Below are 13,578 nucleotides of genomic sequence, written 5' to 3' on the forward strand. Positions count from 1 at the left end.
TGAGAGACAGAGAAAGAGAGAAGGAGGGGATAAAGAGTGGGGGGGGGGGGCGTCGGGAGAAGGGGAAGGGGGAAATGGAGACGGGGTGGGGAGGGTGTAGGAGACAGAACAGAACAGATGGGACAGAGGGAGGTAGGGACAAAGGGGAAAAGGTATATTAGTGGGAGAACAGGGTCAAAGCAGGGGCACACACTGAGGGGGGAGGGGCTCTCCACTGATGGAGGAGGGGGTGACGGAGGCGCTGGCTTGGGGGGGGGGTTCAGGACTGATGGGTTTGGTTTGGAATGGATGGCTCCGACTCAGAGACACTGAGGTCTTGTGCTGTTCTATCATAATCTAATATTATAAATACATTATAATATTATGAGTTAAATATGATGTCATTGATGTCATTCAGGTTTCCAGGGTTGCATTGTTATAAAAATGTCAAAATGTGTGACTGTGAGTACAAACTTGCACGTAAAACATGACAAACAATAAATCCTAAGTGTAAGTCTTTATCTTGACAACAAACTTTCTGAATACAAAAATTCTGAATACAAGCCCTTTGTGATGTCACCTCTCCAACAACATTACAGGGCAGGTGCTTCTGTTTTGCCCAAGAAGCTGAGACTTAAAATCAAATGACTAAATATACTCTTTTCTGGATATGCACGATGCAGTACTGTTGTACATGAAATGAATCATTTTGATGCTGTTCCACTGGAGTATTGCATCCGAGGGGGAATCCAGCCGAAGCGGGAGTTATTTTCAGCCAGATGTGCAGTGGCTGTCAGTGCATTCTCACCAGGTGCATGGCGGACGAGCGAGGTGGGTGTGGCTCGATGAGCAGCTGAGACGGGACTTGACCACACGCCTGAATCTGCCCCTCGATCACCTACGGGCAAGAAGCACATGGTTCAAAAGGCAACAATGAAATGGATCTGAAAAAAAACTTTCCCAATCTTTTGGATCTTTGTTTTGTCATCTTTCCCATTTCAAAATCCTTCAACAATTAATTTCAGCAAAGCACGGCGAGCTGCCACAGACACTGACCTCCCGCTGTGCAGCGTCCAGATTGTCTAAGCTGACGGCGCCCTCATAGGACAGGAAGCTGAAGACATTGAGAGCGCGCACGGCCTCGGGCCCTCTCTGCTTGTAGCCAAATATTAGATCGATCCACTGGTGGAGCTGACACGACACAAACTCACTCTCCAGCGCCTGTTCACACGGAGGACGGACGAGTCAGAGATCAGCTGAGGGCGACAGGAGAGACGAGGACAAGGCTTGGTGCAGCTCTCACCATCCGGTTGATGCGGACAAAGTCCTCGGGTTTCTTGGCCCAAACAGGAAGCTCCACGTCGCACACCGGGAAGCCGTCCTCACGCACCCCGAGCTCGTACTCGTTACTGTTGACGAACATCTCTGGCAAATAGTAGAACTCTGGGATCAGCTCCTAATGGGCAAGATGTTAAGAATGACGTCGTCTCTTTGCTTTCTTTCACTTCCTGTCGAAATGTGCCGAAGCGTGTCGCGTTGTCGTGCCGGCTGATCTGAGTTACCTTGACATCAGCCGTGTCCCTCTGGCAGTTCCTCCACGAGCGGCCGATGCCGGAGAAAGATCTCTCCGGATGGTCGAACTTGTTCTCATTGGCGTTGAGGAAAAATGTGGTGAACGGCTCCTGCAGACACAACAGAGAAGGAATCCAGTTCAGAAGACGCCCTGTGACCTCCTGTGTATGTTCAATGGCTGTGGAAAAGTGATTTCATTTAAAAGGGCTTGGGGTAGAAACTGACTATTCTGAGCATCCACATGAGTGTGGAGTGAGACGTGGAGTAAAGAGTAGTGTAGTGGTGAGGCGGGGTGCTGTCGTCGTCCCACGTTTCGTAGCGTTCGGCGTAGAACGCAGCTCGCTTGGGATTCAAAGCGCCGATTGGCTGGGAGAAAAAAATGGGCAAGTTCTTTATTCAGGCAAAGCCAAAGTCCTTGTAGTTTCACTTCAGAATGTTAGCATTAGCAGACTTTAGCACGGCGTGAATCTCACCTTGGAGAGGTCCCGGAAGTTTCCAGGCAGGGTGAGATCCAACTCCTCTGAGTCGTAGTTGGTCAGGACCCAGGGGAAGATGGGGTACTGGTTCAGATCATTGTAGGTCCTCCCTGCAAGCAGAAAATATGAAAGAGTCAGAGGAAAGATTGAGAGAAAACTAACAAACTAACTAACAAACTAACTCCAGGATAAAACAATCCCAGCAAGAAAAAGAAATCAAAAACTGCCAATTTTGATTCCTTTTTCAATTTGGAAAAATCAGCTAGAGGGGCATAAATATACAGGAAGTAGAAATTCAAGAAGGTTAACAGAACCACAGGAGACAAGACCATCATCAGATCTACAGCAACAGACTCAGTAGCAGACTTCCTCAAACCTGAGTGGAGGCCTCACCTGCGATGGTGTTGAGGAACATGAGGTACTCAAAGTTGGAGATCTCTCTCCTCTGCCAGCGCTGAGTCATGTTGGACGACTTGAAGAGCTGACGAGGGGTCGCCAAGGAAATCCGCCTAGAACACACACACACACACACACACACACACACACACACGCGCGCGCGCGTTAAAACAAAACCTCTGGCAGCCAGACGATCAGGTGACCCACCCAGCACCCACCTGGCCTGCGGTAGCCCATAGCTCGTTCCGACTCCCACCCGTGGGAGGCTGTAGACCACTCTTTTGACCGTGGCCGGGTCGGGAAAATTAAACATTACAGACGCTGCAGGGAGGAAGGGATCAGCCTTTTAACCAGCAGTTCATAAAGTCTGTTCTTTCACTAGTTGGGTGTTTCTGAGAAGACTTACTTCTGTTGGCCATGAAGACCTCCAACCCGGTGTTCTGCAGCAGGTAGCGTCTGGAGAACACAGCTCGGATTTCACTGAACATCCATTTGCCGTGCAGGCCCTCTGAATAGGCGAGCACCTTTTCAGCAAAAGACTGAGATTAAAAAAACATTGACAAATGGCCAAAAAAATAAACCCAAATCAAACGTTTTCAATCACAGATGCAAGCCCATCCTTACTTTGGCATCTATGTTCTTGAAGGCCGGGTCTTCTTCATCCACCTCAAAGTAGATCTCGGTGGTGGTGATGGACAGAGTTCCTCGAGCCACCACCACTGGCGCCACCAACTGGGCTGGAGTGCTCAGGACGACTGGGCCTTTCGGCAGGAGAGGCAGAGACTTCAGGATTTGACACAGTGGTCTTTCATAGCTTAGAGATGCTCCACAATTGCCACACGTCAGATCATCACATGATCACGCAGCACGGTGTGCATAGATCATTTCTTGTTAATGTTGCTTAATTTCATTCCTCTCTTTTTCCTTTGTATCAGTCAGAAAGGGATCAGTGTATCATTGGATCAGTTCTTAGTGGATTATACTTGAATCGCCTTCATTTAGACGAGGTTAGTTGATAGGGATGCAACAGTATTGCCGATCTCACTCTATCACGGTGTCGCTATCACATGTTGTTGCAGACTTTTGATATATGTAAGGTGTACTGCTGAAAACAAATTTTAAAAAAAGTAAAGATTTTACTTTTCAGCCGCATACATGACTTGAGGAAGTGTTTTGGTTTCCTCATGTCAAGAAACGACAAAGGAGAAAAAGGTGAGCATCAGAGAAAACAACAACACACAGCAGCAACAAGTGATACACACCTGGGACACATACCTGCACTGATTGCAACATTCAAAATGTCCAAATACCTCTCAAACAGCCATTTTTGCCCAAATTCTATTTGTCTTAGAAATTCATGTTTGACTCACTACTGGTGCGTGAGATTTCAACACTGCTACATCCCTGTTAGTTCAGCTGAGAAACCTCTTGACTTGCCTTTGGAGATAAAAAGTCTTGGACGGAAACGTACTAAAAAATGAGAGTCATACACAGCTTTCTGTTTAGGTGCACTTTACCATAGAGTGCAGTATAGAGTGTGTGTGTGTGTGTGTGTCTTTTACCGGCGAGGTTATCGATCTCTTTCTCCTGCAGCAGGCTGACGGCATCATCGTCTCCCTCCAACATGAGCTCTGCCTCGGGGTTCTGGGTGACCACAGACTGGCTGCGGAAATTCCTCTTGGACTTCAGGGCCTCCTCCTCCTCCGTGCCTGTTTTTAAAAGAGTGCAGGTGAGTTCTGTGGCTTTCCAGGAGGTGGAGGGACAACCAATCACAGCATGTTGGCCATCGGCGCTGACCGTAGTCCTCCAGGGCTTTGAGCGACACGTCGGCGTGAGTCGACCCAAAGGCGTTTCGCACAAACCGCCGTCTTCTCCTCAGATCGTCCTCCCAGTAGTCCAAACGCCAGAAGTCGTGCAATTGGCTGGAGGCATTAAGGGTCCTAGAATGAGCAAAATAACTATGTAACCAATTTCATTTTCCAGCCGCACTGAACAAGCTAGAAACAAGAACAGTTCATTCTTTTTTGTTTATTTGCAATCAAAATAAGTATGCCAAAACACACTACATCGGATATCGGCCCTTTGTGATGTCACAGGGGGCACTGATCTCCCCCAGCCATGTGTTGGCTCCTTCCTCTAAAACAACCAAGATTTTATTGTGCGTGTGTGTGAAAGTGAAAAGTTCAAGATAGCAAACTTGTTGCAAGATGTGTAGAATTTTTTTTAAAAGTTCTGAAATGGATTTAATGTGTGACGTATAAATGGTGGTCGTCAAAGTATTGGGTTAAAGGGCAGAATTTCCCAAACTGGTTAAATATAACAAACTTGAGATGCTAAAACTCGCCGACAGCAGTATGTCAGAAGAGTATGTGTGCAATATGGTTGGCTGTAAAGAAACAGATTCACTGAATTTCCACTTAGCTGTCCACTGACATCTTTGACAGCAAGTAAATAACCGAAACTCCACTTTAGAGTGTGACAAGAATACATAATACCTTCAAATGCAGATTGCTTTTCTGAAAGAAAACAGAAATAGGAAGCTATTCTGGAGGACGTCGCTAGCAGAAACAATTAATGTGAACAAACATTCAATGAAAAAAAACAAAAAAACACCACAGCGGGAGAAGTGGGAGGGGGGCAGAGCCTTCGAAGGTCCATTCTGACTTTAATTAGTTCCTCCTCTATCCGAGGGCAGAGGATGGTTATTTGCAGGCGGCACGGCGTCGTGATGAGGCTGTTTACTCCGCTGACAGTCACAGTCTGACGGGCCTCAGATGCATCGTGTCACATGTCGCCCAGATTTTAATCGCATGTCATCGGAGGAGCTGCCAGCCGGGAGGCAGATCCAGTTAACAAGCGATCATTGATTTAATGTGCGTGTGTGTCAGTGTGCTCAAACAGGGGATGATGATAGGATTTGGCTGTCTGCATGTGCTGCACTTGATGTACGATAGAATTGGAAAATATTTGATTGGTTTGTTTATCCCACTCTGGTGCTTCTTTTTTTTTTTTTTTAAATTGACGTTTAAATCAGCACTCGTGAAGAGAGCACAGAGGCAGACTTCTGTCTGTGATGAACAGCTTTGACAGAAAAACAAGCGGAGTGTTTTTCCGTGCTTGTAAAAACAAAAAAAACTTGATGATCGTTCTATAGAAACTGCTCCGATCGAATGTCACGTTCTGCTGCTCACCTCTGCGACATCGTCCCCCACGCTCCGTGCTTATTGGTCAGGATGTTGAGGATCTTCTGCTTCAGCTGGTTGGCGGTCACGTGATCTCTGTGCTTGGCTGCGCTAATGAGGTGGTCACACATCTTCTCCTCCTCCCTCCGGTCCGCAGCGTACTGGGCGCAGTTGGACTGAGGCAGGGAAGGCAAGGGTGTAGTGTGGGTTTTTACAAGAAGGGGTGAAAAAATACACTTCAAAATGAATTCAATTCCTCCCTAGTTTTTACATAGTTTCACACACGCACAAAGAAATTAAGTTTTACTCTGCGCTTGTACCTCAAATTCAGCATGTTTGTGCACATCCTCAGCCCGCTGTCTGTTCAGGATGAACTCTGCTTCGTTGGCAACTCGCACAATATGATCCTTCATGGCATGGCACAGAAGTCTGCGTAGAACAGGGGTGGAAAGAATTGGGAGCACAACATGGTATTAGCAGGTAAAATCTCCAAGTTACTAAAAAACAGCATCTTAACAGATCAAAGTACAAAGACTCGCTGAACTGCAGGAGGAGGAAAGCGGATGTATGGTCACATAAAAAAACAAAAATAGACCACCCCAAATTAACAGACGCTTAACTGCACCATAATCAGCAGACCCTCTACCACACACAGTGCCGTGCACTTATCCTGGCAAGGCTCCCATTAGCTTGTTTGGCACTAATAACAGCGGCGGTGCTAATACGTGGGACCATAGGGCTTCACGTGGAGGGAAAACATGGCTCCGTTTGAGGCCTCACCTGCCCTCGTTGATGAGCTCGATGAAGGCCAAGCCGGCGTTCTTCTGGATGGAGTTCTGCCACTCCTGAACATTGAGGACAAAAAAAAGCTTCCAATAAATACACATACAAATGATATTACATTTCCTTTTAGTGTGCGTATGATGCCACTTTGTTCAAGCCTGCCTTCCAAGTCTTTTTAAGTCACATCCGATACTAAATTCTATGGACTGCAATTTTTGCAGTGTGCAAATGAAGGAGCATCAAATCAGATCAGCAGGGATGAAAAAAGTCGATCCTTTAAGTCTTCTGTCACAAAGTAAACATGAGTCTTTTTTAAATAGAAATGTCTATTACTGGCCTCAACTCTAGCGTAAAAAAAGCTGCACATAATTCTATGCCATAACAATGTATTATGTCCCACACTATCAAACAGCATGGTTAAAACAGTGGGATTCATAATCCACAGGAAATACACATAAACACACCAGCGTTGCTGTGAAGATAGAGAAGCAAAAGAATAGGAAGGACCAGCTTCCTAAGAGCTCCGTAATGCAGACAAAAGTGTTTTTGTGCATAAGAGAGTGGAGACTCAGTGGACAGGGATGAGGGCGTCGCTGAAAGCATCAAACTGTCGGAGCTCCATTAGCTCTTAAAGGCTGTTAAGGGCGTCTGGATGGAGCGTCTCCGGTTACAGCCCCTCACCCACCCACCACCAACTTCCCCAGGATCGATATCTGGGCTAGGGTTCGCTCTCCCCGGGCCTCTAATGGCAGCCAAGGCCAGCGCCAGGGTAATACTATACATGCTGACGGGCCGCCCTGCCCGAGGGGAAGTGGAGGGAGTGGCAAGAGGGAAGGGCAGCAGGGGATGAAAGCAGTTGCCTGCTGGTGGATCTCTGGAGTTGTAGCGGAGAAGAAGAAGAAGAAGCCAGAGTTGGCAGGTGGAGATGCTGAAGTTGGAGCGCACACGGAGGGAAGACAGCTAGGAGGAGCCTTGAGGGAACGGAGGAGCGCTAAAGGAAGAAACTCTCCAAAATGAATGAAGACGGTCTTCAGGCGAGTGTTGAGCCATGGTAAGAAAAACTCTAATGTCACTATATGTGTTACGCAAGGAAAAAAAATGAGCAAACAAACGGCAGAAGAGTAACGTTGTACCACTTTCTTTAATTTCTATGAAAACAAAAATCAAGAGCAAGAGATTTCTTACACGTGCGTGATTGACAAGGAAAAATGTTCTCTGTGGCCTCGACGCCGATGAGAGAAACCTCATCGGCGTAACGACGCAAACAAAAACAGGCAGATATTGCATTACAGCTGCAATGCGCTCATTACACAGTCGACCCGGCCTCACGCGGCGCACATCGATAACTTGACGGCTCCCCGCGTGACGCCAATTAGGACACGGATTAGAAAAAAAGAACAAAAAATAAAAAGCATTCAGAGTGAGAGATGGGTTTGCACAGCGTGGATTTTATGTGCTATGTTAGGACGCCATGGGTGTGTGTGTGTGTGTCGTGGGTAGTGGTGGGTTGAGAGGTTACTGACTGAGAGGTTACTGACCTGAGAACACAGCAGCATGACGAGCTCCACCACTGACGTGCTGGACTTCATACACACCAGACCTGCAGCACGGAGACACACAACACAGTCAGGGGCCTCTCTTGCACACACACACACACACACACACACACACACACACACACACACACAGTTGCCGCAAGAGACCAAAATATCATCAGAGAAGAAACTGTACTGTCAGTGGTTTGCTGCCTTGGCATACAGTCATTGTAGTCAAGTTTTTCTAAAAAGCATGCCACAGAGAAGACAAGAACAAACAGTGGAGAGAGGGAAAAGGGGGAAGAGGTGAGGAGAGGTAGGGAGGGCAGAGGAGAGGAGAAGCGGGGAAAGGAAATCAACACTGAAACAGTGGAGCACAAAAACAGGACGCCAGGAAGCAGGTGGGCAGAGGGATGAGAGCATCACGCTTTGTGCAACCCGCAATAGCATCAGTGCTAAAGCTAAAGCTAAACTAGGCTGGAGTTGCACCACAGATTTTCAGGCCCCAATTACGATTCTTTCAGCCGAGTACATCAGCTTTGTTTATTTTATTTCATTATTTCATTATTTCTTTTTATATTTGGTATGTGTGTTAAAAATGCTAAGTCTTTGCTTACGCTAGTTGCAGCAACTGATTTGACTGGCTAGGCTGGGAAATAAACCGGCAATAAATAGGCACTTTTTTCCCATTTGTTTGCCACATGACAGAAGAAAAAGCAGGAACTGGGCCACTTGAACCATGTGTTGCAAATCCAGAAATAGTCTCAAAAACATTTCTAGCTAGCTGTTAGATAACAGTGCAGGGACCTGACTCTGTACCTGCTGGACGAATGAGTGAAGCAGCCAACTCAAAGACACCTCACACACCTCCCGCGAACAGTTACACACACATCAGCATCCTTTTTTCTTTTTCTTTTCTTTTCTTTTTTGGCTGTGTCACGGTCGCTCTCACAGTCACACGTCGCAGGTGAGGGACAGTGAATGGTGGAGACTCCACAGAGAGACGCCAGTTAGAGGAAAAGGAGCCGTGTACAGCACCTGTACCTTCAATGAGCAGTTCCTGCCCATGACTACCCAGCAGCGTTCTGGACAGGAAGGGAGCAAAGTCCACAAATATCTCCCTGAGCAGCGGCGCCACCTTCTCCAGAGCACGCTCCAGCTTCGTGGTGATGCTGCGGGCGGCAAAGGAGACAAAAAAAAAAAGGCAGGAGAGAAATTCAGAGACATCTGAACGGAAGACTGAATGAGGAACAATACAGTGCAGGTCAGAGTACCGTGGGAGGTAAAACTTGGGTTGGGGAGGGTGGCGTAAGGGGGAACAGAAGCAGGGCGGGGAAGACATGCAGAGGCAGAAAGATCAGAGGTTGAGAAAGGTACGGCGGGCGGGAAAAGCGCGACGTCGAGAAAAACGTGAGAGCTGCGGGAACATGTCTGATAAAAAAAGGACACAAGACTACAAAGAAAATGCAGAATGAGGAGAGAGTAATGATGGCTTCATATAAAAGCGGTGTGGCTGGGGTTAGTATTGTTACGGCTGATGGCAGTGTGGTTATAGGACCAGTCATGTTTGCAGCGTGCACGTGACGACGTCGCAAAATCGAGAGGCGAAGCTTGAGAAACGCGACCCATCTGTATCGCTGGGCATGTTTATCACAGCAACGGGCTTTCTATTCAAAGACACTATCAGCTTGTTAGGTCATCTTAACCTTTAAGCTTATGAGCGTCTGGTAGTGGATAAGCTCCGCATTGTAAAGCTGCATTAGAGGTCAAAACGACTATTAAAGCTAATTTCAGTCATTTATTTGTGAAAAGACTTTGAGGCCTGGGGGGACGAAACGATATCGCCAATTTCACGGAGTCGCAGAGACAAAAGAGTCTTGAAGTTATGTCATGGACATGAAGGTCGTCTGGGATTGTTGTATGAGTGTGTGTGTGTGTGTGTGTGTGTGTGTGTGTGTGTGTGTGTGTGTGTGTGAGAGAGAGAAAGAGAGAGAGAGAGAGAGAGAGGCAGTGAATGGAGCAGAGCAGATGGACGTGAGGACAACGCTTTTCATCGGGTATGCACGATGATCAGTCTTAGCGTCACGCTATCAGATCTAGCAGTGGGGTGACTGTGGCCTGGCAGAACCCAGTGACGTGGTTCGTGAAATTGGGAAAGCTGCAGTGAACTTTTGGAGGTCATTTTGGTCCACTTGTGTCAAAACGTGACAAAAGTTAAATTGTAGCTGATTTGATTGCATTTCACGATTGTCTTTTTTTTAGGTGTCTTTTCAATATATGGTTCTATGGATTTGTTGCCTAGGAATGACCATACCGTGAGATTCCAATACGGTTGCGGGCCTTATGGTGACTTTGGGGGGTTAGTGTGAAGAGCCAATCATGCCAGGAGCGACGCCACTGACTGCTGATTCTAAATGTGAATGGCGAGCCTGGAACCAACCATCTTTAGCCTTCTTCTGGGAGCAGTTTCTTTTTTTCTTTAGTATAAGCGAGAGTGCGTGGTGGAGGTGGGGGCAGAGAGAGGAGGGGAGGAGAGTGGGGGGAAGGGGGTGGGGGAGGGGACAGGATGAGTATCTCCTTGCCTAAAACACTGTCCTGCATCTCGGGGAGCTGCCTGGAAGCCTGCCAGAGACCTAAAAGACTTGAGCTCAGGGGGCGTCTGACCGCTGCGCAGCGCACACTGCGCCACCTCACAATAGGCACTGCAATACAAACCACACACACACACACACACACACACACACACTGATTAGGGAGCTCACACATCGCTCCCACAGGCGTATACAAACCCAGTTCCAGAGATCATAACAGAGGTCGCCTGAGGACTTATTCATTAGATAGAGTTGCAGTTTTATGACACAGATTATCTTAAATGTTATGTTATTGGCGACTATCAGATGCCTACACAGAGTATGGAAACACAACTGAAACACAAACCCATGTTTTATGTGGTCGGCAGTTTATTTTCCCTTTTGTCTTCTTATTTTTTATTTTTTTTGAACAAATACTCTTGAATTAGTGCGATTGCTTTTACTGAGAGTCGGCTGCCATCGTCGGGGATGAGGAGTGGAGGCTGGCAGCCAAAGTCCCACATCAGCACTGCGAGTTTGTTCGGTCAGTGTGTGTCAGTGAAACGTGTCTCAGCATTTTCCTCGGAAGTATTTCTGCATCGATATTTCAGAAACACACTGATGACTAATAGCCGCAAATGTCAACTAAGCCTTTGAAAAAAAACATATTAAATGAAATGTAGCTGCACCCCAAACTCGGCTAAGGCTGCTTTATGATTTAACAGCAGAAATCATCAGAGGGGATGAGCACCTAAGTGTGGAGTGAAGGAGGGACGGGGGGATGAAGTGGGAGAAACGAGACAAATCAACAGACAAACAAAAAGCCAAAAAACGGGGGACAAAGGAAAGAAACGGGGGAGGAGGAGGAGGAGGAGGAGGAGCGAGTGGTCGCAGCCGTCCGGGGCGTCGTGACCTCTGACCTCATGTTCTCCATGGTGTCCTCAGGCATGGGAGCCACCGTCTGCACGGCTGGCAGGTTCTTGCTGGTGGCGCCGTTGACAAAGGACGAGGACGAGGAGGAGGACGAGGAGGCGGAGTCTGTGGCGCCTGGACGAGGAGGAAAGAGCGGCGAGAGTGATGAAAAGGGAAAAAGTGTCACACCGGTGCTGAGCGGGGAACGACTGGCGCTGGGGCGACTGGAGCGCAGGACAACCGCAGAGGAAGAGGAGGTACTAATGTCCGATCAGATGCGGCCCAAACTCAATTTCGATGGTATTTGGCCTGGACATGCTGCCGCTTGTCTTCCGGTAATGGCTCGTGAAAATAGCTCTGCAATCAATTTGCGGAAAATCCATTTCTGGGAACCTTCTCCATTATGCATGTATGATATGGCGCATAACGTTTAGGCACTGAATACAAATCCAGCCGCTGCTGCGCAGCAAATTCAGTAACCTGCAGAATTCAATACAGGTCACGCTGGAAATTTATTCTAATTTGATTTCATTCCCCAATCAAACAGCCAATAATTCCTAATGCTTGTCCGAGTGTTTTTTCTGGTTCAGCCGTCGCGGCCCAGCACAGGTTGTTTTTTATTTTCGCACCCTCTTTAATTTGGGTCTGGACCTCTTACTGACTTATCATGAAAGAATGTGCTGGTGCAGCTTGTTCAGTCTGTTCCTGTTCTTTTGTGAAAATCAAAAGGAAGCAGAGGACGGCGGCAAAATGACAAATAAACTTAGTCGGCTGCTCCTGGAAGCCCTTAACATCTCTGTCATACTTGGGGAGTCTTTCTGACTTCTAATAACCAGGCAGGGTGCAGACAAACTATCTGAAAGGTTCATATTGGAATTCACATACAGAAGAAGAAGCAGACTAATTTTTTGACTTTTATTTTTTTGCTCACCTGTCGTGTTGATCATGCTCTTGGGTGTCGCTGTGGCAGCTGCAAAAATGTTGGGTGTGCTGCCAGCAGTGGCTGCGCTGCCGGTGGGGGGCGTGCCCACCGTGTTGACTGACAGGCTGCCAGGCGGCGGCTTTTTCACTGGAACCATAACACTCCTGTAACAAGTGGGACAACAGGGCGTGAGCAAAGACTCTCACGCCTGTGTGTGTGTGTGTGTGTGTGTGTGTGTGTGTTTGTGTGCATAGGTGTGTGCGTGTGTGTTTGATATGAGTGCCCACGGCTCTGAGTATTCAGGTCGATTGATGTACGGTGCTTTATTTTATTCTCCATTTTTTTAACTCAGCCAGGAACTATTTTTGACTATAAGCCAGTGTGTACTTATTACCACAGATAATTATACATTACTGGTTTCGTAATAGTGCTTGCTTTCATTTAAAAGGCCTTTAAAATGTAGATAATTTAGTCATTTGGTATTTTTGCAGGGCTAATTTTCTAAGTAAGATAGGGACATTTGATAAATAGTAAAGGCAGAGGACACACAAATGCTACCAGTAAAGATTATTAAAAACACAAATCAGGCATTACAAATGAAGCATTTTACACTTTGACATTAAGCCAATAGAAGGAAGCATGAGCATTAAAAGGTAACAGTCATTCTATTTATTTTTTTTTATTTAAACTATCTGCCATTTATTTTTATGGATAGATGAATCTGTGAGTGAAGCCAGTCTGCATGTGTCACGCTGATACATCAAGTGGACAACTTGGAGAGGGATATAGAGCCGTCCCTGATCTATTATGCATATTGTCTCGATCAATAACTCAGGCCTGCAGGACAGCCAAGAGGCTCCATCAAGGAGAGCAAAGTGACGCAGCCGCAAGTCCAACAGTTCATCACTCAGATGAGACTCTGATGATGCTCACATCTCAGAAAATATGTTTTGGACTTGGTACCACATTATGACCAACTCCTTCACTATATGGTGCACCGCAAATATTGAAGATTTTTATTTCTATTTTTTGCCAAATCACTATGCTAGCACTGTAAAAATAGATGTTTGTTTTTCTTTATTTGATAGGTGGAACTGAGGTGGGCAGGGAAATGGGATAATGATATTGTGCAAAGGCTTCTTGGACAGGAAGTGAAGCTGTGCTGCTGTAGTGAGGACTCGGCACACGGGGAGCCTGCTCCATCGGGTAAGCAAATCAATTTCTAATCAATGACTGCATCCACTATTTTTG

At 46.8% G+C, this 13,578-nt stretch overlaps 1 protein-coding gene across 20 annotated transcripts in view; it reads right to left on the reverse strand.

Annotated features, from left to right (window-relative positions):
* The window catches only part of nbeaa (neurobeachin a), an 84,496-nt gene that overhangs the window by 4,827 nt on the left and 66,091 nt on the right, over positions 1 to 13,578 (reverse strand). For 7 of the 20 annotated variants that reach the window (XM_076031702.1, XM_076031699.1, XM_076031707.1 and 4 more), the window contains 20 exons: positions 12,337 to 12,491; positions 11,414 to 11,540; positions 10,506 to 10,625; positions 8,962 to 9,095; positions 7,927 to 7,988; positions 6,386 to 6,450; positions 5,926 to 6,034; positions 5,615 to 5,781; positions 4,221 to 4,363; positions 3,986 to 4,132; positions 3,048 to 3,184; positions 2,830 to 2,962; positions 2,642 to 2,744; positions 2,421 to 2,536; positions 2,025 to 2,137; positions 1,777 to 1,917; positions 1,542 to 1,661; positions 1,283 to 1,435; positions 1,036 to 1,200; positions 788 to 877 (listed from right to left, as the gene is read on the reverse strand). In XM_076031702.1, coding sequence (XP_075887817.1) covers positions 788 to 877; positions 1,036 to 1,200; positions 1,283 to 1,435; positions 1,542 to 1,661; positions 1,777 to 1,917; positions 2,025 to 2,137; positions 2,421 to 2,536; positions 2,642 to 2,744; positions 2,830 to 2,962; positions 3,048 to 3,184; positions 3,986 to 4,132; positions 4,221 to 4,363; positions 5,615 to 5,781; positions 5,926 to 6,034; positions 6,386 to 6,450; positions 7,927 to 7,988; positions 8,962 to 9,095; positions 10,506 to 10,625; positions 11,414 to 11,540; positions 12,337 to 12,491 — 2,500 coding nt within the window. The remainder of the gene's footprint in view (positions 1 to 787; positions 878 to 1,035; positions 1,201 to 1,282; positions 1,436 to 1,541; positions 1,662 to 1,776; positions 1,918 to 2,024; positions 2,138 to 2,420; positions 2,537 to 2,641; positions 2,745 to 2,829; positions 2,963 to 3,047; positions 3,185 to 3,985; positions 4,133 to 4,220; positions 4,364 to 5,614; positions 5,782 to 5,925; positions 6,035 to 6,385; positions 6,451 to 7,926; positions 7,989 to 8,961; positions 9,096 to 10,505; positions 10,626 to 11,413; positions 11,541 to 12,336; positions 12,492 to 13,578) is intronic. The other 13 variants (XM_076031716.1, XM_076031715.1, XM_076031712.1 and 10 more) reach the window with 7 other exon arrangements.

This window comes from Nelusetta ayraudi, unplaced genomic scaffold, assembly GCF_046127955.1.
Source record: "Nelusetta ayraudi isolate G7.1 ecotype Tasmania unplaced genomic scaffold, CSIRO-AGI_Nayr_v1 ptg000033l, whole genome shotgun sequence".
In the NCBI taxonomy this organism is placed as follows: domain Eukaryota; kingdom Metazoa; phylum Chordata; class Actinopteri; order Tetraodontiformes; family Monacanthidae; genus Nelusetta; species Nelusetta ayraudi.